This window comes from Callorhinus ursinus, unplaced genomic scaffold (assembly GCF_003265705.2).
Source record: "Callorhinus ursinus isolate GAN/ISIS: 27379988/994484 unplaced genomic scaffold, GSC_fseal_2.0 scaffold10, whole genome shotgun sequence".
NCBI classification, from domain to species: domain Eukaryota; kingdom Metazoa; phylum Chordata; class Mammalia; order Carnivora; family Otariidae; genus Callorhinus; species Callorhinus ursinus.
Genome location: NW_027397072.1, coordinates 48,857,649 through 48,884,450, shown reverse-complemented (window position 1 = coordinate 48,884,450; position 26,802 = coordinate 48,857,649). Strand labels below are relative to the sequence as shown.

At 39.7% G+C, this 26,802-nt stretch overlaps 1 protein-coding gene across 2 annotated transcripts in view; it reads right to left on the bottom strand.

Moving 5' to 3' along the window:
• Positions 1 to 22,674, bottom strand: part of TACR1 (tachykinin receptor 1) — a 154,226-nt gene extending 131,552 nt beyond the window's left edge. The window contains exons 1-2 of one of the 2 annotated variants that reach the window (XM_073897484.1): positions 22,604 to 22,674; positions 21,549 to 22,218 (exon numbers count right to left, since the gene is read on the bottom strand). In XM_073897484.1, the coding sequence (XP_073753585.1) occupies positions 21,549 to 21,937 (389 nt within the window). In that variant the 5' untranslated portion in view covers positions 21,938 to 22,218; positions 22,604 to 22,674. Of the gene's footprint in view, positions 1 to 21,548; positions 22,497 to 22,603 lie in introns of those variants that run through there. The other variant, XM_025867639.2, reaches the window with a different exon arrangement.
• Positions 22,675 to 26,802: the final 4,128 nt, after the last annotated feature.

Below are 26,802 nucleotides of genomic sequence, written 5' to 3'. Positions count from 1 at the left end.
TGTACAGGATGGTGACTATAGTTAAAAAAAAAACTGTATTACATATTTGAAAGTTGCTAAGAGAGTAGATCTTAGAAGTCCTCACCACCAGAAAAAAATTATTGTAACTTTGTATGGTAACAGATGTTAACTAGATTTATTGTGGTGACCATTTTACAATATATAAAAATACTGAATCATTATGTTGTACACCTGAAACTAATGTTATATGTCAGTAAAAAAAAAATACAGTAAAAAAAATCAACTATAAGTTCACTCAATATCTCCACTTGTCTGTCTGCTACTTTTCTAAAACTGATATTATCAGGGCCAAAATCACTCCTGGTTTCTGCTCCTGAACCTATTTCTTCTCCATTCTTCCCCCAGCTTAGTAAATGGAATCACCATTCTCCCAGTTGCTTAGTCTCAAGCCCAGGCATGATTCTTGATTATTCTTCTTCTCTTTTATCCCACATCTACTCCACTGGTAAGTCACTTGCTTTACTTTCAAAACATAGCCCAAATCTGATCACTTAGCACCCCACCATTATACTTTGGGTTAAGTCACCATCATCTCTCTCCTGGGATCACCATAGGAGAGCTCCTAACTGGTCACCTTCCTTCCACTGTTGCTTCCCTACTCTCTATTCTCCATACAACTGCCAGATGATCTTTTAAAAGTATAGATAAGATCATGCTCCTTCCCTGATTATTATCTTCTAATGGTTTATCATCACACATAGAATGAAAACCAAATTTACCTTGCTGTGGCAGAAACTTTTAATGCTTGCTGAACATTCATTTGCTCTCCCACATTTTCCAGAGTCCATGCAGTTGGACCAGACCATATGACTTGTTATTGCTAATGGATTTTGAGGAGAAGTGATATGTATCACCTCTGGACCAGGGTAGGTTAAAGCTCCCATGTAGCTCTCAGTTCTTTCTTCCTTTAATGTAGCAACCAAGCTGCTCAGGTTGTGATGGCTAGGCTGCAAGATGGAAACAGCCTGTGACCAAATAATGTTTTCAGGGAGCTGCCCAAGAAAGAAATTGAACCTATAGTAAACTTAGAGTGAGTGATGAATAAACTTCTGCATATTAAATCATTGCAGTTTGGGGCTTTACTTATTACTGAAGCATATCATAGCCAATCCTGACGAACACTTGTGATCTGCACGGCCTTGTTCTTTAATTTCACTGACCTTTCTCCACCTAACTCACTGTCATCCGATCACACCCAGGTTTTATTACAAACCCATTCTTGACTTAGGGCTTTTTATTCTAGCTCTTCTTGTACCTAGAAAGTCCACTTCCAAGATCATTATACCACATTACTTTTAACCACTCTCCATTCTTTTACCTTTTTCATTGCAGCATTTAATTATAGTCAAAATTACATATTTTTCAGTTTGTTTATTGTATATATCTCTAAATAGAGAATAAGGACTTTATTGTTGTTCCCTGTTGTATCTTCAGGGTCTAGAACAGTGCCTGGCACACAGTTTACATGTAGATTAATTGCATTAATGATATCAAATATTTGTCCTTCTCTGTATCCTTGCCCTAAAAGGATGGAATCTAGTTCCCTAAGCTTGACTCTAGTCCATTCTGAGGGCTCGTTTTGGCCAGTGGGGCATTAGTAGATGGGACACAAATATAGACTTGAAAAAGTGTTTGCATGTATCTGTTTGCCTTTTGCACCTTTGCCATTGCTACGAAGACCTACCTTGGCTAACCCGTGGAAGGATGAAAGACACATGGAGCAGAGCTGAGCTGCCCATCATCTCCGCTGAGGCCAACTTAATCTGTTGGCAGCTCCCTGGCTCCAGAAATATGAATGAGCCCAGCCAAAATTCAGACAAGCCTAGGCCAAATCAGCTGAACATTGCAGACTAATAAAATAAACAATTGTTTATTGTTTTATATCCCTGAGATCTTATGGTTTTTATACAGCGTTACTATGGCAATGGATAACAGATACAACATGGGCGCAATAAATAGCTATTGAATGTCTACAGTGGATATGTAGATGTTCTGCAGTGGGTATGTATATGCTCTTTCTTAATGTGTTCTGCCTCCTGTGTTCCTGATTTTACTATCCACCTATCTATTCTCCCATGTTAGTAAACTGAGAGAAGCCTCTGCTCCTTCCTCTCCTTCATTTCCAACTCCTACAACTTTCCAAACATTGAATAGCTTGCTACATTTTATAATTTCACCCTAAAAATCTCTGGAATCTGGTTTCTCCAGATCCATAGTCCAATAATATTTTACCTCAATATTATAATAACTTCCTATTTAGAATCCCTACCAATAGTTTTCTCCCCAACTCTAGAACATCCTCCACACTGCCACTAAATTTTATCAACTTCAAAAACAAATATGGATTTATAGTTATATAAAAGATTGAGGTGTCACTTTGAAATACTTCTTTCCAAATTCCTTAAAAAAAAACACCTAGGAAGTAATTTTTCAAAATAAAAAAGAAATAAATATAACCTGAGCAAGTTCAGTAAGGCAAAAAAATGTAAAAACAAAGACAAACATAATCCAGTCCACTGTTTCTTAACTGTCTGAATAATTTATTATTTCTCATATAATATCAAATATTAACATTATGGAAAGTAAATGGAAGTGGATGCAACATTATTCCTACAGTCATGCACTCACTCACTTGCTCTGCTGAGTAGGAAATAAGAGGTGGACTCATAGTATTTCCAACAACTCTTTGCTGATCTTGTCTGCCTCACAGCCTGCAGTGAGCTTCTTTTATTACTCAGACTCCATTAATAGTTAGGGTGGTAATAAATTACCATAGTGCTTATGAACTGTGATTTTATGTTTCTTCCATTTTCTTTTAATTTTATCCATGGATACATTTTTAATGTGAAAAATGGCAAGTGTAAATGGAAAGCATTGGTTCTTCCAATGCATCGTACTTCCTCCTGCTCAGGCTTTTCATAAATGCAGCTAACTTTTCTCAACTCTCCTCTCCACCCAACCTCCCTCTTAGTGAGTTAGGATTTACATTTCATTGCAAATAAGAGAAAAATCTGTTTATTGTAAGTTTAAAGAAATAGAGTTTTCATTGTTTTTCATAACAAGAAGGCCAATGCCAGGTAGGGTAGTTTAGGGCTGGTATGTGGGTCAGTGAATGCTCAGGGTTTCAGGCTCTAACTTTCTGATCCCCAAACCTTAGTGGATAGAGGTTGTTCTCATTGGTAAAATGTGCTGCTATCATCCAGGTCTCTTGCCCTTATTCTAGAGAGGAAGAAGGGGGAAAAGCAAGGAATAAAAAAAAGTATTTTTCTTGTAGACATTGTCTTTTTATTCAAGAAGAGAAGCTCAATCTAGAGACTTTCTCCTGCACCCCACTGGCCACAACTTTGTCATATGGCCAATGTGCCCTGCAAGGGAACTGGGACAACAATATCTCTAGTAGAGGTTCGGGAAGGTGAAGGGGGTTGTATATGGCTTTTGTGTAACCAACCAGTGTCTGTCACTCTGCTCTTCCTAATTCTTACTCATCCTTTAGCTCTCAGCCCAAAACCATTCAGATTAAGTGAATTTTTATATACTCTCGTAACATTAATATTATTTAATACCTCTTAAGACAATTTTTAAGTGTACCCTGATTTGAATAATCATTGGATTAATGTCTTATTAATATCTGTTTGAGGGCAGAGATCAGGCTTCATTCTTGCTGACTATTGTATCTCTGGAGCCAAAGTATGTATGGTATTTCATTTAGCATAATAATCTTTAGCTCCAAACATGTCATTGCAAATGGCAAGATTTCATTCTTTTTTATGGTTGAGTAATATTCCACTGTGTGTATATTTATATTTATATTATTACACCATATCTCCTTTATCCATATATCAGTCTTTGGACACTTGTGCTGTTTCCATAATTGGCTATTATAGATAGTACTGCTATAAACAATGGGGTATATGTATCTCTTTGAATTAGTATTTTTGTATTCTTTGGGTAAATACCTAGTAGTGCAGTTGCTGGATCATAGGGTAGTTCTATTTTTAACTTTTTGAGGAACCTCCATATTGTTTTCCAGAGTGGCTAAACCAGTTTGCATTCCCAACAACAGTGCAAGAGGGTTCCCTTTTCTCCACATCCTCACCAACACTTGTTGTTTCTTGTGCTGTTGAATTTAGCCATTCTGACTGATGTGAGGTGATATCTCATTGTAGTTTTGATTTGCATTTCCTTGATGATCAGTGATGTTGAGCATCTTTTCATGTCTGTTGGCCATCTGTATGTCTTCTTTGGAAAAATGTCTATTTGTGTTTTCTGCACATTTTTTAATTGGATTATTTGGTTTCTGGGTGTTGTTTTATAAGTTCTTCATATATTCTGGATACTAACCCTTTATCATATGTCATTTGCAAATATCTTCTCTCATCCCATAGGTTGCCCTTTAGTTTTATTGATTGTTTTCTTCTCTGTGCAAAAGTTATTTTGAGAGTATTATGCTAAGCAAAATAAGTCAGCCGGAGGAAGACAGATACCATATGATTTCACTCATATGTGGAAGTTAAGAAACAAAACAAACAAGCCAAAGGAAAAAAAGAGAGAGAGAGAGAGAGAGAGAGGCAAACCAAGAAACAGACTCTTAACTATAGAGAACAAACTGTTACCAGAGAGGAGATGTGTGTGTGGAGGGGGAGTTGGTTAATAAATGATGGGGATTAAGGAGTGCACTTGTCATGATGAGCACTGGGTTCTGTATGGAAGTATATATTGTACACCTGAAACTAGTATTACACTGTACATTAATTAACTGGAATTTCAGTAAAAACTAAAAAAATGTATGTATGGTCTTGACCCTCTATAGGTATCTAGATCTCCATCTACATAGCATGAGAGAGTTCACGTTAATGGAACAAAACAATGACTGTTTTAAAAGCAAAGTGATGGTGAAAACAAAATGTGCCAAAATAAATTTATATTAACAATAACATTGTAGAAGCCAATAAATTATATATAATGATTTTTTTAAGCCACAAAATAAGGTTTATTTATACGTCTTTGATAGTATCTCCTTGCTTGCCTTATTCATATTGTTTATGGGAAGGGAGAATCTGGAAAAAATAAAACTTGATATTTTTAAAATAAAGTTTAATTTTTTTAAATTGCAATTTTAATTTTTCCCTCTAAAATGCTAATTATCAAGGTCCTTAAATAAGCCATTTTATTAATCACGGTCTTTTTTTTTTTTTAAAGATTTTATTTATTTATTTGACAGAGACAGAGACAGTGAGAGAGGGAACACAAGCAGGGGAGGGACAGAGGGAGAGGGAGAAGCAGGCTTCCCGCTGAGCAGGGAGCCCGATGTAGGGCTCGATCCCAGGACCCTGGGATCATGACCTGAGCCGAAGGCAGACGCTTAATGACTGAGCCACCCAGGCGCCCCAATCACGGTCTTTTTCAAAAGTCTTATAAAATGCATACCCAAGCTGAAAAAAATCTGTGCTGCTAAATTTTGCTTATCCGTATATCTTCTTGGATTTTGCAAAATCTGTGTCTACCCACAAGGGTGTGTCTTCCCTGGGAAACTGTATTGTGCCAGAAAAAGAGATGAGCATGAGGCTCATCCTCTTCCTCTGGCTAAGGAGCTTCAGTGCACAGAGAACCACTGCTGGGCTCTTCCCGCTCCTTGGGGCTGGCTTTTGCATTGATCATCTTCACAAGAACTGTGTGGCTGGGGTTCTTTCCCTGCGATTATATCATTGGCTGGCAAGACCCCTAAACAGAGAGGGAGAGAGGGTAAAACTGGCAAACTACTGTGTAGACCCCTCACTCCCACTGGTTTTCTGAATCAATAACCTACTTTGTTATTTCTTTTTTCTTCTGCTTCACACGGGCCTGGGAAATGCCCTGTACTAATGTGTAGTGGCTAAACAGAGAAAGAGAGGGAAGCAGTATCTTCCAGGAAGTTGACTGGAAGAAAAGCTTCTCACCAAAGTCTTATTTCAGAAAGCATAATAAATTTTAGAAAATGCTTATTTCTTTATAGCCCTGAAACCAAAACTTGAAAAGACAACACTAAAAAAATGAAATGATAGTTGTACCTTACAGCAAAGATGCAAAAATGTAAATAAAACATTAGCAAGCAAATCTAGCAGTGTGCTAATAGAACAAAGTCTAAGACCAAGTACTGTCTATTCTAGGAGCTCTACATCAGTTGAAGACTAAGAAATTAGGCAATAGAAGAAAAAAAAAGTATTTCTGGATGCCAAAAGGACAATTGATAAATTAATATCTAGATCTGATTAACTCTCTTGGTAAACTAATAACTGAATGATATAATTTTAAAACTTCTGACTTAAACCAACAGCCAACATATTTAACAGTAATATTAAGAGAAACATTCTTGAAAGTCAGGGGTAAGAAAATATGCTGACTTTTACCAGTTTTAATTAAAATTGTTCTGAAAGTTCTAATAAAAAAGAAGGACATAGACACTGGATATAAAATTTAAGAACATAAAGATTTATAGATTTATATGATTATTGGGCAAATCTGAGAAAAGTGACATGAAAAACAGAACTTCTGCTGTACAGAGTTCATTAAGATAGCTGGCTTCAAAGTGACTATAAAAAAAAATATCGAAGCTTTAGAATACACTGACAATAACCCATTAGAAAAAACTATGGGAAAATGATTGCATTTTCATTAGCAAGTGAAAACATTAATTTTTTAAATGTTTAAAGAAATGTGAAGGATTAAAAGGAGAATAATATAAAAAATTATATAAGAAAACATATAGGCGGGTGCCTGGGTGGCTCAGTTGGTTAAGTGATTGCCTTCGGCTCAGGTCATGATCCTGGAGTCCCAGGATTGAGTCCCGCATCGGGGTCCCTGCTCAGCAGGGAGTCTGCTTCTCCCTCTGACCTTCCTCCCTCTCATGCTCTTTCTCTACCATTCTCTCTCTCTCTCTCTCAATAAATAAAAATCTTAAAAAAAAGAAAACATATAGGCATGAATGCTTAGAATATACACCATGTTCATACATTGAAAAAAAATCTTGATATGCTAACAATTCTTCCTAAAGTTTATTTCTAAATTTAACACATTTAACACATCTCCAATAAAAATCCCAATAGGACTTTTCAAGGGGCATTTTAAATAATGAATCCAGAATTTATCAGGATGGATAATGGTGTCTAGACAGCAGGATAAACATATATGACATTTAAAAAATTAGATATAATTTAAATAAAATTACTGATGGGTTAAAGAAAAGGCAGATGGATGTAACTACAAAAAAAAAATTAAGATAATCACTGAAAAGGAAATTAAAATTGTAACCAGAAACATGGAAAACTATTTGCAGCATATGGCAGTCAAAAGGTTGTATCCTTAACATAGTTTCTGCAATGCAGTATGAAACTTAAAAATGCAGATTTAAATTTAAAAATGTCCTAGGGTCATGAATAGGAAAAAAATTGCTTTACAAAAAAGCAAAATGTAAAGGAATAATAAATACACAAAAATATTCAATCTCATTAGTAAGAAATGCAAACATAAATAACATTTTAAATCTTTTAAATTGGAAAAGATGTTTCTGAAATTGTTAGGAATATGAAGGAACACTTTCATACAATGGGTGTATATATTCTGATTCACGCTGCCAAACTGCTAAAGCTTTCCGAAGACCAAGTAAGCAGAATGAAGCCAAAGCCTTTTAAATGTCCAATGCTCTGAAGAGACTTTTCTCCTAAGAACAGAACCTCAGAGTCACAGCCATGTACAAGTGTAGCTAGAACATACTGATCACACAAATGATACATTACAGTAAAAGCTAGAAACAACTGAAAGATCTCAGGATGCAGTGTTATTTAAATTATGATACTTTGTAACCATGAAGCATGCTCTTTTAGAAGAACATTTAATAACATGAAATGTTTATTATGTTAAATTTTTTAAATTATACATGCTAGGGTGCCTGGGTGGCTCAGTCAGTTAAGCATCTGCCTTCTGCTCAGGTCATGATCCCAGAGTCCTGGGATCCAGTCCCAAGGTGGGCTCCCTGCTGAGCGGGGAGTCTGCTTCTCTGCTTCTTCCTCTCCCTCGGCCCCTCCCTACCTCATGCTCTCTCTCTTTCACTCACTCTCTCTCTCCCTCAAATAAATAAATAAAATCTTAAAAAAAAGAAATAAAATTGTATCTGCTACAGGAGTATAATTGTATAAAATATCCTATGCATAGGGAAAAATTCCTGTACTGAAATAATTTCTAAGAATTGACAATAGTGGTGTTGGGCAGTGAGATGAGGGTTGATTTTGCTTTTGTTCTTCATCATGCTGTATTTTCCATAAGGTGCTAATTCTCCTTAATGAATACATAATATTTTATAGTTTTAGAAATATATATATTAAATGTAATCAGAAGGGAATTTGCAGTTGTGCAGGTAATATTCAACAGTAAGTTATTTTTCTTAAAAAAGTAACTTAAGTATACCTTAAATTTACATGATGTTATCGGTCAAATATATTCCATTTTTTAAAAAGTAGCTTAAGTTTAGACCTAAATAAACAGTCTTAAAGAATATATTCAGGACCCTTCTGGAATCAAAATCATAGTACTTTGCATTTTTAATATTTAACAGCTTTTGGTTTTGTCTGCTCCAACTCCATTTTTCAGGCAGTGACATTTATCGAAGCCATGCTATTTTCAAAATGCTGAAGAGGAGATGGGAGGAAATGGAGCAAGGAATTTTTGGTCCAGGTGTAGAGAGAAAAGGAGAAAGGAAAGACAGACAAAGAAAAAGGGATGCAAGCTTCTAGATGAAGTGTGGGTCCAGACAGACACTAGCAGAAAACTCAGCTCTTGGAAACCCAGCCCTCACCCCAGGATTTGTAAACAGCATTAATCCATTGTTGAAGATGCTAGAGAGGTAAAGAATCAGGCTTGGCCACCTAAACGGGGACTTCACTGCACTGCTGCCCTTAACCCCAACCTACCAGACCCTTAGGACTGCCTGGGACTGTGTGACCCAAATTCCCTTCTGATGACAATATCGAAGCTATAAAAATACTACATATTTATCAAAGAGAATTAGTGACTTACAAAGAAGTATGAAGGACAAAAGCAAATTCACCCTCGTTTCACCAGCTAAACACAAATGTAGAGTTCACGGGCACCTCAGGACTGAGACAGTTCTGATTATGGCAGGAGAGGGTCTTTCAGCAGCTACCTGGGCTCATCATAACAGCCCCTTGTGCTTCCCAGCTGTCTCCTTGGTAGACACATGGGGCCATGTTGTGAAAGCCAAACTCTGGACACCCTGAAGTACCTAAATCCCAGCATTCTTTACATCTCATATCGACTCAGTCCTCAAGACTGTTTGTCTTGGTTCTCTATGCTCTTTCCTGCTCATGAGGAGGTAATTGAAAGGAGTAGGTAATCAGAACGGACACATTTCCATTTTAAAATACAAAGGGGACTTGGAAGGTAGAAGCCCAAATCATTTTCACCTTAGTGTGATTTTAATTGGCTACTCTTCTCTTGATTCAACTCAATTTACCAAATTGGACTGGCTGTGATGAGAACAGAGCAGTAATGTGGGACCCCACCCTTGCGAGGCAGGATCGGGGTGTGCCTTGATGCAGACTTGGGCTGGTTAGAGCATCAATGAGGGAAATGGCCAGAAAGGAAAGAGGATACCTTCTTTGCATTTTGCTTAGTGTCAGGCTGGCTGTGCCTTAATTGGGCCACTGAAACCCATGATGGCTGTGATGTGGCTCATATTCTGAGTCTTTAACATACTAACTTCCAGACCCTTCATCATGCCAGCTAGAAAGAGAAAGGAACTGGTCTTTGGAAACAAATTTAAGTGAGGCCGCCGGTAAGGATTGGGCCACAGGGTTTCTAGGTTATTGTCTAAGTTTCTCTTAGAAGAGCCCGGTTAAGTTGTTGAGTTAACTAGCTGCATTTCATCCTCAGGACTGCTCCCCTTTTAGTTCCCATCATAAATTCAGGCATTTTTAAGCACCCTCTGACTCCCTCGGACTATTCGGGAGAGTATTTCAGCTGTTTCTGGGGGTTTTCTTTTGTTTAAAGATTTTCAGAGTCAGACAAATCCTCTTATGAGAGCATTTTAATTATTCAAGAGGCAATTTCTCCACAGTAAAATAAAATTAATAAATCATACAAGGTGAGTATTTAAGCTTATGCTCCTAACTCCCCACATACCACCAAATGTGCACATTAGACTTTTCAAAATTAGTGTCTCAGTTATACTCTATGACAGAGCAGGGGGGTAGGTAGCACGACTATTGACTTCAGAGCTCAGGCAGTAGTGTGACTTGCGAAGGTGGTTGCTTGTCAGTCCATATATGGCTTAGGGCACTGAGTTAAGCTGTAAGAACAGAGCATCACTTATTTTTTATGCTCTGATATCTAGGACACTGAGAAGGGAAGGGAAAGGAACTCAGCATTTCTAGAGCTATAAAAAAAAGCCATGAGAGTCTGTCCTCATAGGGAAAACCCAGATGATCTGAAGAAAGACCACCTCATGATCCAATTGGAGGATTCAAGTGTGCCAGATACCTTCCAAGCTCCAAGAAGAAAGGTCCTGCCACTGAAGACTTCATGCCAAGAGGAACGGAAGCTGCTACATAGACCTTCTACATACGATGCGTACATGTCTCCAGGCATAGATCTGAAACATGCTGAGAGCGTGAGTTTGTCAAAACCAACAGGTACTACCCTTCCATTTTTGATGATTCATATGAAAAAGCAGGATACACCAGAAAAATTCTGGCACGTATTTTTCATGACCTCAAAGTCTCAAAAAAGGAACTGAAGGACCCAGGATAGATGGTGATTTTTTGGGTTACTTTATCCATGGCAATGAGCTATGGAATGGAATGGCGGTCTATAAGAAGGTAAAAACATAAGAGGGTGTGGAATGCAGTTAATGCTACTCAGGTAGTAAAGTACTTGAATGCAGTCTGGGGTGGAATGAGGCTCTGCATGATTCTATCAATGTAATGCAGATGATAAAATGGTAAGGTGAAAGTTGGAGAAGGATAACACTTGAAGGAAGCCAAGGAGATGCAGGGCACATTGGGACTATTCAATTCCAGTGGTAATGTGTGAGTGGATCCCGGGGGCACTGTGAAGGCAGAGCTCCACCATGAAAAGGGCTCAGGGCTCTGGGCTCCTGAGAGACATACCCAGATTCCGATCTCCAACTCAACCCTGATTCCAGAACCTCAGTGGCTCCTATGGCCCCTAGGGTTTTGCCACCACTGCTTATGTCACTTTGTAACCCTGGAAAGGCATTTTGTAAAATTCAACTGACAAAGAAGAAATGGTGCTTCTATGTAAGAAGTGTGTGTAAAGTAGTGAGTTTTATAATCACTACTTTATGTTATGTTATTGGTGGGTGATTTGTTTTTAGTATGTTGGAAATGAGAATCTGATAGATTACAGAATTTGACTTACCAGATTTGTAATTTTAATTGAAATACTTAGGAGGATTTAAATAATTAATTTTGTAGTTACTATTTAGAGGCTGATAAGAACCTCATTTACTTGTGAATTTAATTCTTAGGAGGTTGAAATGCTTTAAGATAATTTAATATGCCAAATATGGAAGGTTTGATTTATTAGGTTTATCAGAACTATGTGAGTCCAGAGAAAGATTTTGTTTCTTATATTTTTAAGTCATTTTAAGGGATTCAAAGTTTCAAGAAAACCAGATGTATTAAATTTGTGTATTAGATTTGAAATATTTAAGGGAATTTAATAATCAACTCACAAGTGCTGTATACATTTTTAAGATTATTTGATTTTTATATTTGTAAAAATTTGTGACTAACTGGAAATATGCAAGATCATTTGATTAAGTTTGAAAATGTTAAAATATTTAGGAGGAATTACTCCATCTTATGTTTAGGAGCTAATTGAATATTAGTCAAAGGACAAGGGCAAGTGAATGTTTAACACTTTAACTAGACTTAGAACAAAACTTCCAAGATTTATAAGATGTGTTCAAAGGCAAAAGAAACAACTTTAACAAACTGAATATCAACTAAAACACATGCAGCTGTAAGAGTGTTATGCTATTATCTTCAGGCATTTTTTTTCCCTTACACATTTTTGCTATGACCCTAAGTCATTAAACACTCAAACGATGCTCCATGGGACAGTGGTGACTTTGCAACATACAGGATGTAGGAAGCGAATGTGTGGTTTTGGAGATGGTATAAATGAAAATGACTTAGTTTTTCTGGACTGTGATATACAATATCCAAATGCCAGGCTTCTGGTAGAGTGTGTATTTCCGTAGGTGGGAAGGATGTTAGAAAGCATTTGGCAAGAGGTTTGCTGTCCCAATTTGGAGGATTTTAAACTATAATTGGGGGGGCAGAGATATAAATGTTTCACCCTTTAATACTTGATATAGAAGGAATTCAAGAGGAGCTGAGACAGGAATGGGTGTGTAGAATGGGTATAATGGTGTGTCAGGGTTTATTATAGATCATAATACAGCCATTAATTGAGCTCTTACTGGATTTAAGGCAATGAATCAGCAATTTCCCATACATTTCCCTTTCCCTCTCTCCTTGCAACAATACTCTACGAGGTAACTTTATTATATCCCTTTTATCAGATGGGGAAACTGAGGTCCAGAGAGATTAAGGGTCTTACCTACATTCACATATCTAGTAATGGTAGAAGCACTGGGGCCACTGCCTGTGCTCTTTCCTATACTAAACTCCATTATCAAAGGTTAGATGTAAGGTTATTAAAAGATATTCTTATACAAAAGACATGAAAGGCACTCCATAAAAAGTCCCAAATATTAAATATAGTGATAAAGCTGAATTGGAGAGTAGATCAAGTAAAGAATTATAAAAAAGAGGAGCAAGGCACTAGGCTCAAGCCTGCTTAGACAAATTTCCTAGAGCTTCATGTGTTGCATTAATACTCAAGCCGAGATTTTTGTCTTAAGGACATCATTAAAGCATCTCTTCATCACTGGGGATTCCTCATTCATAGAGCCTCATATCTCCTCTTCCATGAGTTGGAAGCATAGCTTCTCAAGGTGACAAAAGAGGAGGTTTGGGTAATGGAAGCCAGTTCCTCAGTCTGTCCTCCAGGTCAATGACTTTCTTGGGTCGTCTGCTGGAAATGTTCTGTGTCTGTGGTATTTTAATATAGTATGGACTATATGTTCAGACAACTACTGTGGACACAGGATTTGGAGTGTTGGTTGGAGGGTAGGCTTCTGCTTGTCGTGACTCAGGAAGGACAAGTAAAACAGAGTATACTCCCTGTTGCTAGCAGGGGTTTTGGAGAAAAAGCTAGGGGGTTGACAACAGTTGGGCCATAGGAGGGTCCTAAAATATCTGAGTTTCCAGTATTCCTGGAAAGACTGGAGAAATGATAGGTAGAATGATAGAAATGATAAACACCTCCCTTGATTAGAAGTGTTCTCCTCGGGTACAATATCTTTTGGGGACAGGGTGTGGGTCAAGAATCCAATGGGGCCAAGTAGAGTGTGGAAAATGCAAGTGTGAATTAGAACACATAGTTATTCTAGAACAGGGGGTTCTGAACCAAATGATCTATAGTGTAGCAAAACTCCATTGTAGGCATATATTTGGCCCAATTTTTCTTTTGCTTCAAGGCATAACATCTTAGGTGTGCTTTGATGTCTGCCTGATGCTTTGGGTGTGGTTTTCAGATTTTGGTTGATGTGTGTAGAAAAGAGGTACAGTCAAGTCAACCACCATCCACACATTGTAATGAATACCTACTCTATGTCGGGCAACTGGATAGCTGCTGGGAACAGGGATAAAGCATCCCCGTTTTCATGTTGCTTGTAATGTAATTTAGTAGGCAGGGAGGTGTGGGAGAGAACAACAAATTATAGACAATTGTATAAATAATATGGGAATAGGTAAGAAGGATATACTTCATCGAGACTTGAAGGCTTAGCGGTGATGGTACTTGTGCTAAGTCTAAGAGAACAAAGTCACCAGGTATAGGATGCCAGTCCTACAGCAGGTGAACCTGGACAAAGTAATTGTAATAGGGTACTGTTCAGTTCTGGATATTAGTTAAACTCTCAGTTAAGAGGACTGTTAATAAATAGGAATAGCCAGTAAAGGCTAAGGAGGATGGAAAGATGAAGGAACCAGGAACAGTTAAGCAGGGATGGAGAAGCTTCAGGAGGGATATATCCAAAAGACTGCCACATAGAAGAGGCATTATATTAATGGGAGTAGCCCATAACCAGAGGCAGATTTCAGTTCAACAAAAGGAATAATTTTATGATTCAAAATGGAATGAGTTTAACAAATGAGCCAGATTGAGCAGAATTTTATATTCTTACCATAGCCCCATCTAGAAGGTTGTGGGGTTGAATTTTTGTCTGGGTGAAAAATGATCCAAAGTCTCTAACATCCTCTCTGGCACAGTAGGACCCTTACCTCACTTTTCTGCCTCAATGACAACTTTCCTTAGATGATATAGCATTCAAGAGCCACGTTGAGTGGGACTGTGTAGGCAGACATCTAAAGCACAGGAGTGCAAATTGCATGGGTCTCCAAGCTACGAGGGAGTAAAGAGTGGGAGAACAATGCTAAAAGAAATTGTTTCTAATAGTCTTTCCAAGGCAGAAACAGAATCCCCATTGCTTATTTAGGATTTGATGAGACAACAGATTAGAGAGCATACAAATATAAGGTATCATTATCAATTTTATTAACATGAAATCTTTTTTCTAGTTTCCAACTGACAAACACTAATAAATCATTATAATTCCCAGCTCAGTGTTCTTGAAGTTAATTAAAAAAAATACAAACTCCACATTGTTTTCTCTGTACTTTGCTTTCTTTTCTCCTCCTCTCCCTCCTTCTCTGCCTTTTCTTTCTTTTACCAGTAAGTTTTTCCCAGATTCCCAAGGGTAGTTCCTCCCTCTGTCTCCAAACTCTCTCAGCATGGAATTAATTACATTGGGTTATAATGGCATTCGTGACTTTATCAATCCCCAAAGATGAGAGCACAAAGTCAAAGGCATGTTTATTGCCTCAGCGTTTGGCACATGGTAGGTCCTCAGTAATGGCAGATGGGTGGATGGGGGAGGAAGAGGCCATTCCCCTCACTGCCTCTAATTTTATGCCTCTTAACCATACTCTGCTGATACTACCATAGCTCACCGATGTTCACGAATTACCAAATCCAATGTCCTCTGGTGAGTTTCAAAAAGTGAAATCCCTGGTAATTTCTGGATTCTAATGACACTAATGAACAGAACCAACCACAAGTCATTTCTCTTAACCTTTGTCAGTCCACCTATCCTGATTTCTCCACTATCTCTCTGCTTCTTTTTTCCTCTCCTATTGCTTGATAGGACATTCTCATGAATACTTGGCCTCTTCTCTGGAAACATGTATAGGTAAAAGAGATGTTCTTTACTTTCAAACTCCAATAAGCCATCAGTTTGGAAAACTCCTAAATCTACATTTTCATCCCTGGTTTCTCAGTCTCTAGTCCCATATCTCAAGTTGCTTGTTGGGCATTTCCTACTGTTATATTTTCATAGCAAATCCAACAAAACCTGTACTCATTTTCTTCCTACCAACCTCTCCATTCATTCCCTGATTTACTTGTGAACTCACTTCATTTGAGTCAGCCAGTCATTCTTCCCAAACACTTTGCAACTTTTTACCTCCACGCTTTTGTCAAACAGTTTCTTTTATCTGGAATGTCACCTTTCTTTATCATCCTCTCTAAAAAATTTGATCTAATCTTTGAGGTCAAAGTCAAATGCCACTTTCTGGAGTCTTCCTTGATCATCACTGGACATAATGTTCCTCCTCTTCTCTCATATTGAATTTGTCTGTACAATCCATATAAAATACATCATGTAACACCTTGTATTGTAGTTATCTCTAAATCAGTTTTATTTGCCTCAATATACAGCATAAGGCCTTTGAGGGAAGACATGAGGCCTTGCGTTAAGAAACATCACATTACCTGGTGGCATTATCCCTTGATGTACTGAAGATCTTTGTCCAGGTTTAACTGAGTGTTTCTCCCTCATGATCTTTATTCACCATTTGCTAATTTAACATCAGTAATAGTAACAAAGTCTTGTGGTCCTACTACATGTGTTTACACTGAGAATTACTCTACACTTTCCTTCAATTGAACCTGTATTTCTTGGTTTTGAAAAAACCAAGGCCCTTGACCATTCAGGACACTGGGAGTTCCCATGAGTAGGGACAGGATGTGGCAAGTGTAGTGGGACAGCTCCAGAGAGTAAGTGGGCATTGAACCTCTCTAGGAAAGGTCCTCCAGCCTAACTGACCCATCCCAGATGTAACAAGCTCAAGTTTGATTCATGTCAACTCAAGACATTTGATATTCTGGATTTGAAAAGACAGGGTCAGTTGTGGTGGATGAGCTTCTAGTCAATGACCATTCTCAGTATCACAGAGATGCTTGGTCATAGGTTGTAAGGTTCATCTAAATTAGTGCAAAGATTTCTAAAATCTATGTCTGACCTGTGGGTAGTGAAGAACTGACCTGAGATATACAATGGGATCCAAGTCTAGCCAACAAGGTGGGGTTCAAGGACAGACTGCAGGTCTAGTGGAGACCTGGGAAGCAGGCTATTTGAACTTGTAGCTGAGTGTGACTGGGAGAGTGGGATAGATACCACAGAACCATGGGAAGTTTCTGTTATTTATGCATATCTTTGCTCTTGGTTCCTTTTTTACTCTCTGAGAGCTCACGTTTTCTTTTGCCTTCACCATTACCTATCTGGGCAACTATATTTTTGGTCCTGACCATATTTCATATTGTTCAGAGACCATCATAATTTAGATGTTTCCTTTCACTCAAACAGAAGATCCAGAACCAGTTTGAGGAGTGAGCAATCTTCTCCTTTCAAATCGCTGGAATTACACCTGCTCCTTCCATGTGGAGAAGCACTGTCACCAGCCCAGTGCTTTTCTGTTTCTTTTTTTTTAAAAAAGATTTTATTTATTTATTTGAGAGAGAGAGAGTGCGAGCACAAGCAGGGGAGGGGGGAGGGGGAAGAGAGAGAGGGAGAAGCAGTCTCCCCACTAAGCAGGGAGCCCAATGTGGGGCTTGATCCCAGGACTCTGGAATCATGACCTGAGCTAAGGGCAGACACTTAACCAACTGAGCCACCCAGATGCCCAAGCCCAGTGCTTGTCTAAGCCTTCTGTGGCTTTGTTTCCCAGTCAGGCTGCCTTTTGCCTCTACAGTCCCTCTTGTGGAGCTTCAAAATTGGTCTCCCTCCTCCCTTCTTAGATGTTGCTCTGCAGTACTAGAACTGGCAACCATCACGGGTCCCTGCAAAATGGAGGTGTCACCTCAGTGTCCTCCAACTTCCAATTTTTTGAAACATCACACGTGCCTTTTAATTTTTCTAACAGGGAAATTTTTTTTCCCTGGGTGGGTGAAATTGCAGAGTTTCAAAAAGTGAAATCCCTGGTGTTTTTGGAGTTTAATTAGAGTTAGACCTGCTCTTGTTTAGGTATATTTGTCTCTGCAACCATTTTTTTAAAAAGATTTATTTGAGAGAGAGAGAGAGAGAGATGCAAGTGGGGGGGAGGAGGGGCAGAGGGAGAAGGAGAGAATCTCAAGCAGACTCCACGCTGAGCTTGGGGCTCCACATGTGGCTCGATCTTGATCCATGGCTCTGAGATCATGACCCCGAGATCACAACCCTGAGATCAGGACCTGACCAAAATCAAGAGTCAGATGCTCAACTGACTGAACCACCCGGATGCCCCTCTCTCTGCAAACTTTTTATTCTAGGTAAATACTGCCTCCAATAAATACATATTTTTTCTTCAGAAGTAGACACCCCCCACCCCCGCTCGTTCCCCACTCTATGGAAAGATAACAGAAAAGAATTAAATTAGTACTACAATCTACAGCTGAAGGTTTTTTCTCTGTATACATTTTGGTTCTAGAAGGAAATCTGGCAAAGTTTACAAAGACAGTTTGACCTACCAATTCCACATCAAGGAGTTTATTCCAAGGAGAGAACAATGGATGCTCTTAAAAATTTATGTCTAGGATACTTGTAATTATTAAAAATGGAAATAATTTACATCTAAAAACAGAGTAATGGTAAAATAAATGAGTATAGCCATGCAATATAACGCATCCATTAAAAATCCCATTTTGCAAAGTATTTCATGACATGGAAAATGCCCATGATATGATGTTAAGGAATTAAACAAAAAACAAAAAGCAACTATTGAACTGTTTTATTATGATCCAAAATTCATCCTTAAAGGTGTAACTGTATGTGGCATAAATAATGCAATAGAAAAAGCCAGTATAAGCTAGCATTCCAAAATTTTAACTGGTTATCTGTCAGTAGTGGGATTGCAGATACTTTTCACATTTTTTTTATAATTTTATGTATTTTCGAAATGTTCTTCAGGAAGATGTATTATTTTATTCATTCATTCACTTATTTAATAAATGTGTAGTGACCATTAGGTGCCAGACACTCTGCTTTGTGCTGAGGAGATAAACAAGACAGAACAGATGTGTTCTTTGCTTTGCTCAGAGTTTACAATCCCTTAAAATTGGGAGAAAAAGGTTTTTTTCTTAATTCATTTCATCTGACCCAGTAATTCCACTTTTCGGAATCTAGCCTAAGGAAATAATCAAGAAAGCAAAACAAAATTATCATATAGAAATGTTTATTAGTGCATTCACCATAAGGCAAAAAAATTTAGAAACCACCTAAATGCCCAACGGTAGGGGGATGGTTAAAGTAATAATAGCACATTCATATAATGGAATAATAGGAAGCTATTAAGATTAAGTTACTGAAGACTTCTTAATAACATGGGAAAGCGTTATTAATGATTTCCATTACTATCAATGGGGAAAAAATAAGCTGCAAAACTATATAGAATCTGACCTCAATTATGTAGTATAATAGTCATAGGAGAGAAATTCAAATGTTAACAGGTGTTATTTTTACATGGTGAACTAATGGTTGATTTGTACTTTTGTGTCCATGTTCTTCATATTTCCCAAGTTTTTGCAATGAACAGGTTTAATTTTATAATCAGGAAAACCATGTTGCTTCTGCTTTGAAGACTTGACTTAGACACTATCTGTTAAAAATTCAAGGAAACGTACAAAAAGATAATTTACCATTTCCTTAAAGTCTGCACTGTCTTGGTGAAGAAAGGAGAGATAATTCATATGGAGAGAGCTGACAGCCCCTTTCCTTTCTAAAATATTCTTGGGAGAGAATGGATGACCACAAATGCAGTGGAGCTACCTCCAGCACAAGGCCTGTGGGGGATTAATTCACTGTGCTCATGAGGCTGAGCAAGGAAAAATAGAAGGAGCACTTGGAGACAGAGCCCTGGAGCCTAATCCCAACCTCTACCTTGAATTCTAACCTTGAGCATGATGTTGATAATCTCCCTGGGCTGTATCTGTACATTAGGGACCTGGGGACATTTCTCACTGCTGTCATTTCCCTCACTGAGCAGGTGTCATGCAGGGTCAGGGTCCTGTCTCTGGTTTGCCTAGAGAGAAAGAACAATGGAACCTGAGATGCCAGGGTCAAGGCAGCCAAAATCTGGCTCCCTACCCAATTAGTGTGAAGACTTTGACCCTGACTCCTGCCCCTTGCCTTCTAAGTTCAAAGAGAAAGAGCATGGCTGTGGAACATGTCAATTCTGTGTAAGCCAAAGCAAAGAGAGCCAGCTGCTGGTGCTCCACCAGCTACTGAATGCTCAGCACACACTGACTGAGAGGTCTCCTTTGAGCCCACACAAGGCCCAAGTGCATTTAAAATAGCAACTTTCCCTCTAATTTAAAGTTCATCAAGGCTGAAATCACAGCAGGTTTCACTGCACCTGTATTCAGTCATTTATCATGCTCTGGGTTTTCTAAATGTAAGGGTCTGCTGTGCAGTTAAAGGAGCAAGTCAGTGCAGAAAGATTTATAGGCATACTTCACTTTCAACAAACTTAATATCTGAAAATTAAAGTACCATAAAAGATAAATTTACAAAAGAATTCATTTCAGTAGCACTTCGAGTAATTGGTTTACCTTCCACCTTTAAAACATAAATTGATTCACCACAACCTGTTTTACACACAACGTATCAAGCACATAGAGGTACATAAAGGGAGATGTACACGGAATTTAAAAATCAGCATTTGGACACCACCCCAAAGCTGGAAACATTTCTCTGATTGGCTATAGAGGCTGAAAAAGACCTTAAATCAATTGCAAATGATAAACAATCTTTATGCTAAATTGGCTATGGAAGCTGAAAAAGGCCTTAAATAAATTGCAAGTGATAAACAATCTTTATGCTAAAAGAGTTTAGTAGTTGGGAAGTTTTTTTTTGGGGGGGATTTTTCTTCTAGGTCCTTCTTGGGGTTTCTCATAATTCATTGATTTCATCAAGGCCATGGAAAGAACCCATTTTCAAATCATAGTAGAAGGTGTTTTCAACATACCTCCGCATCTCAGGTACGCATTTAATAACTGTGCACACATAGATATACACATTAGAGACCTATAACACCCACAAAAATGTCAATACAGATAAAGCTGTGCTCTAATAATCAATTTTCCATCCCGCCATCTGAGGAGCCATTCATCTCAAAATGCTAGCCCCAGTATTTGAAAATGCCAACATTTTCATTTTCAATCAGCTTCTGAAATCCTAGTTAGTTGCAGGAAAGAAAGAGCTTTCAACTGCCTTTGCCAAGCACGTTTCTCTGTGGATACAGACAGGTTAAAAACATTGACCTTACATGACAGAAATTAAAAAGGCTCCTGGGTAAGCTCCCTGGGTCCCTATCTGTGGAGTTCCTGAAGAACAGCCCAGCTGCCTCTCATTCCTGAATGAGAGAGCTCCCAGCAGCATAGACAGAGCCAAATTAGAATCCTGAGTATTTTATGATTCTAACGAAATGCTCTTCACATACAAATAATATTGGAGAGTTGAGGTGGGAGCAGAAGATCTCCGAATGTCCAGGAAAAAGTGAAAAATGAGAAATTTTGCTTAGACATACTTAAAACTGGAAGGCACCAAGAGACTGCCCAGCATCATAGTAGGCTTGCAGAGATTCACAAAGCCCCAGCCAAAGGCCAGCCCCTTGGCCAAGTTTTGGTACCCCCTTCAGGCCTTCAGGGTAAAGGAGAGGATGAATATATGGAAAGAAGCAAAGCAGGAGTGGAAAGGGAAGTGTCAAGGAGATGAGTGCAGGAGGGGTGAAAAAAATAGGCTAAAATGAAGGATAGAGGAGGCGTGTGAAGAAAGGGAGACTGGCAATGAGTGAAAAGGAGGAGAAACGGGAAAAGGAAATAGAAAAGAAAATGGTGAAATAAGATAAAGTTCCCCATTAACAACTGACTTAGTTGGCTGTCAGGAAAAACCCCAGGGTACAGGTGACCAATCTCCACCTTGAACCAGGCGCAGTGCAACCTGGAAGCTCCCAGCAATGCCACGGTCCTCTATGGACACTTCCTCCCTTCTCCACAAAGGGCAAGCTCACCTATCGAAGGCCACAGCAGTCATGGAGTAGATGCTGGCGAAGACAGCGGCGATGGGGAAGAAGTTGTGGAACTTGCAGTAGAACAGGCCGTAGTACCACTCATTGTGGACAGCATAGGTGAAGTTCACCACCGTGTTGAATGCAGCCATGGATGCCTCTGCGAAAGCCAGGTTCACCAGGAAATAGTTAGTCACTGTCCTCATTCTCTTGTGGGCCAGGATGATCCACATCACCACCACGTTGCCCACGACCGAGGTCACCACGATGACCGTATAGGCAGCTGCCCAAAGGACAATTTGCCAGGCCGGCTGCACAAACTGGTTGGGCTCTGAGGTGTTGGTGGAGACATTGGGGAAGAGGTCTGGGTCTACCTGGAGGACGTTATCCATCCCCCCGCCAAGTGGTTAAGCCCTCCTCCCTGCACACACCCTGCCTTTGCAGCAGGCCCTGAGGCTGACGGCTGGGGTCAGGGTCCTGTTTAACCAAGACAGGAGGGCTGCAGGCTCCTTCTGGGCAGAACTCTTTTTTTGCAAGCAGGAGAGTTGGCGCTCAGAAGATAAACACTTCTAGATGCGCTGTCTGCTTCTCGTGGCTCTGAATTCCTCCACTTTCAAGCATCAGGAAGCATTTGAGTTCAGAAATCCGGAGACAGCGTCTCTACTGCGTGGGACTGGAAAAAGGAAAGAAATTCCACGGGTAACGGTTCCGGGAAGCAGGAGACCTTTCTGCACCTGCTGCTGCTTGCAACTCCTGTTCCCGCTGCTCGCAGCGGCAAATGCAAAGCCTTGTCCTGCAGGAGGACTTAGGGGCAAAGGGGAGAGTGTTCGTCACAGCACGACCTGTAAAAGTTCTGAGTCTATGGCGGGGATTCTGGGGCCCCTTGTCCGTCCGGAGATTTTTCCTTTGCTTTTGCTGCACTGCCGCCGCCGCCTGCAGCTTCGCAGGCGCTTCTTTGGCTTGGGTCCTGCTCGGCTCGGGAGTTAGCAGAACCTCGGCAGGCTGCGCGCGAGGCTTTTATAACCCTCTGCAGAGACGTCACCGAGAAGGGGCAGTACCTGGGTTGCGTACTCGCCAGTCCTCGTGCGCAGCGCCGCAGCTGAACCAGCTGTTGGCAACTGTCTCATTCCACCAACGCAGCCACCCCGCCTTTTGGGCTACCTGCTGCGCGAGTCCTCAAGCCGGGCGCCCCACGCACTCCGCGAGGGGGCGCTAGGTAGCCTCGGAGTAATTGCGCCGGAGTCTGCAGCTGGAAGCACAGAAAGGAAGGATTTGAGAAAGAGCTGTAGGGATGGACACAACAACTTCCAGGGAGAGCAACCCGGAGCGCTGCGACAGCTCTGCAGAGGCGCCTGCCTGTGGCTGTGGGAGTCGGGCAAGTGTGGGGGCGACGTGCCAGCGCTGCGCTCCGGGCCTCTCTCCAGCCCGAGTGTACCACGGGCTCGCTCTGGCTGCTACCGAGAAGGAAGAGGTGACAATGCCCAGTTCTAGGTCTACGGAAAACAACTTTCCTGAGATCGTGTTTAGGAAATATCCCCAAATACCTAGTTCCCTTCTTTGGGTGGACCGATTCCCCTGGGGAAGCAAGGATAGACTAAGCTTTGGGGACACCTTCCCCAGACTCGCCGGTGACTTGGCCCCTAGGTCCCTGAAAGCTCCAGCTGAGCTCTACAGTTGAGCCCCCTGCATAGGCAGCCAGGACTGGGCTGGGCTCCCTACGAAGCTTGGTGAGCGCCCGAGCCACCTATAAGCAGTGTGTCGCTCAGACGCGCCTCTCTGGGCTCTCTGCCAGCACCCACTGCGGCCTCGCGTTCACCGCCCGGGGCCCTAGCAGCGTCTGCCTCTGCGCCTCCGGGGCCTGAGGGCCAGAGTCCGGCCGGGTGGCGTCGGGGGCTCCTTCCCTTACTCCCTCGCAGTTTTGCATAGGGACTGGAAGGCAATTTTGTGCCCCTTCTCTCCCCACTCCCACCCTTCTCTCCCCACTCCCACCCCCCCGGCGGACTTCGAGGCCTCATCTGCCAGTCGAAGGCCATTTCAAACCGCGGAGCTGGTGTTGGTTTCCCACCAACGTGAAGTTGGTGGGAAAGGCTCGCCCGTGGGTGCGAACCGTTTTGGAAAAGCCGAGATGGGCTGAGGTTTGGAGGGCTTTCCAGCCCAGAGTGCCCAGGAGATACGGTTACCCGGAGGAACTGAACCTTCGGAGTTTTTCTGGGGGCCATCTATTCCTCTGTCCCCTCTCTTTTCACTGCGGGGACTCAAAACTGTGCGACGTGGGTGGGGATGGGTAGCATGGCTCAGCGCAGAGGCTCGGGTTAGCGCAAGCCCGCATTCTCCCGGGAGCGGCGTTTACGCACTAGTCCTGCCTGCTTGCGCACGTCTTGGGGGAGCAAGAAACGTATCCGGCAGGAAGCGCTTTAAGGCTTGGAAATTTATCGTACGGATTTATGCCAGGCTAAAATCGGATCCTTTCGGGGGGGCGACGGTGGGGGGGGTGGAGGTGGAGGAATCTGCTAGTTCACTTTGGTTTTGTTGAAGCCTGGAATTCCAGCATTTATATGAACCTCACCTTGCACTCTCTGGTACTCCAGGCACCCCTAAACCCGAAGAGAAAACTCCAGAGATGCCTAGGGGAGCACAGCACGCCCTTATTTAGACAGGTTGCAAAGGAGGAACCTTCTCGTGGGAGGGAACTCTTCCACTCTGGATCTCTCATCACTGCTTCCAGTAATGGGTATTAGAGGTCTTCTTAGCTTTGTCATTCTAAAATATGTAAAATATTATAACATTGCTTATACATAGTGTTTATTTTCCTACCAGAAAATTTGAATTTCTAAGATTTTTTTGGCTATGTGGATTTTCCCTTCTATAATTTGTCTATTCACATGCCTTGTCCCTTTTTCTGTTGGATTGCTTTCCAGGCACTTTTTTCTCAGAGCTCTTTGTATATTATAGATATAAACACTTTGCCTGTCATGACTATTTCAAGTATTTTTCTAGTGTTATTATTTATCTCTTGAATTTATGTATTTGTCATAAAAACTTAAACAATTTTTATGTTGTCTGTATTTACTTTAATGACACTTGGGTTTTCAAGTCTTGGTTTAAAAAGTTTTACAAAATCCTGGCTTTTTTCCATATAAATATCTTGGGTTTTCTTGGCAGTTCTTTCTTTTCTCTTTTCTTTTCTTTCCTTTTCTTTCTTTCTTTCTTTCCAATGAGGTCTTTAATTCACCTGCAGTTTGTTATTTCATATTATGTGAAGTATTTTCTTTTTCATATAATTAGCTAGTTTTGACAGCTCCATTTTCCTACTGAATTAAACCATTATCCTTGTCATAGATTAAATTTACATATACATGTGATTTAATAGTTATATTCTCCAGTCTTTCCTACTGATCCATTTATCTATTCCTACAGCAATACCATGTATTAATCAAATATTACATATTTGATTAATATGATCTTCTACTTTGCCTAGCCCCCTTGCAGTTAGGCAGAGCCTTGTGATTAATTTAGCCAATAGGTTGTGAGTAGAAATGATGTATGTCACTGCTAGGCTGAACCACAGAAAAGAGAGAGAGAGAGTGTGTGTGTGTGTGTGTGTGTCAGAGAGAGAGAGAGAGAGAGAGAGAGAGACTTCTCCATGTATTCTCTCCTGCCAAGTCCCAAATGATGCAGCTACAAGAGGACAGGTCTTAATTACCTTGAATTCCCAAGTAACTATATAACCCAGGCTGCTGCCCAATCATTTTGGACATGTAGTACGAGCTAGGAAATAAATTTTTGTTATATTAAGACACTAGGGTTTGGGATTAATTTGTTATTCACCCTGATATAGCTTAAAACTATTCTGATATCTGGTAAGGCAAGTTCATCTGGATGCTCATTTCATGCTTTTTAAAATCTATTTTTGGACATCACATTTGAATTTTAATATTTTAAATTCGATTTAAAATTAAACAAAACAAACTGCATTAGTATTCTAACTGGAGCTGTGGAATTTATTGAATTTTGACAAAATTGTATTTTTGATATTATTTTTTTAATCCAAGAACATGGTATGCCTTTCCATTTATTCAAGTCTTATTTATGCCTTTCAGGAAGATTTTATAATTTTGGTTAAAATAGATCCAGTCTTTTGGTTACATTTATTTCCAAATATTTTGTAGGTTTTGTTTCAATTTTAGATGAAATACTTTTTCTTTTTTTATTCTAGATCCAAGAAAACCCATTGTCTTCTGTGTATATGTATTTATGTGTATGTGTCTGTGAGTGTGTTTGTGTGTATGTATCCTGGTCATTTTACTAAATTTCGTATTTATTCTTGTGTTTTTTATTTGAGTTTCCTTAAGTTTTCAATCACATCATTAGCATATTCTTGTCTCATTGAATTTCCTTTACCTTCTAGGACAATGTTAAATTAAAATTGGTGATAGCAGGTATTTCTGTATAGTTTCTGAATTTAAATTAAAATGACTTTGAATTTTTACCATTTAGAATAATACTTGTTGTTAAATTTGCTAAACAGTCTCTTATGTTTAAATGGTTTCCTTCTACTTTATTTTACCTAAAAGTTTTAAAAGGAATGTCTTGTAATTTCTTTTATTTTTAAATGCCTTTTTCAGGATCTGTTGATATGATTGTGTAATTTTTTTTCACTAATTTGTTGACATAATGGATTAAATGAATAGATTTCCCAACACTGGGCCCAACTTAGCATTCCTGGCACAATTTCTGCTTGGTCAGAGGCTATATTATTTCTTTGATATATTGTTGGATTCAACTTGCTAATGATTTATTTAACATTTTTACATTTATTTTTCTAAGTGAGATTGATGTAGAGATTTTTTCCCTTTTCTTTTTCAGATATTAGTGTTACGCACCAAAAAATGAATTGGGAAGCATCTCATCTCTAACTATGGCAAGAAATAGTAGTCTTGGTCCCTGAACTACCCAGTACTAGTCGGAAATGTAAGTCCTTGGGCCAGCACAGAACTAAATTAGAATGTGCATTTTAGTAAGATCTTAGGTTATTTGTATGCATATTAAAGTTTGAGGAGTTTAAAATAGGTCCAGTGTTTTCCAAATTTCTTAATGATAAGAATCTCTTGAGTTGCTTGTTAATGAACATTATCCTGTTCCCCTGAAAACTCTGATTTGGTGGATCTGGATTGGGGCTCAGCAGTCTGTGTTGTTACCAAATACCCTGGGTCAGTCTTCTCTTCAAGCAAGTTTTGGAAATATGTGGACCTTTTTA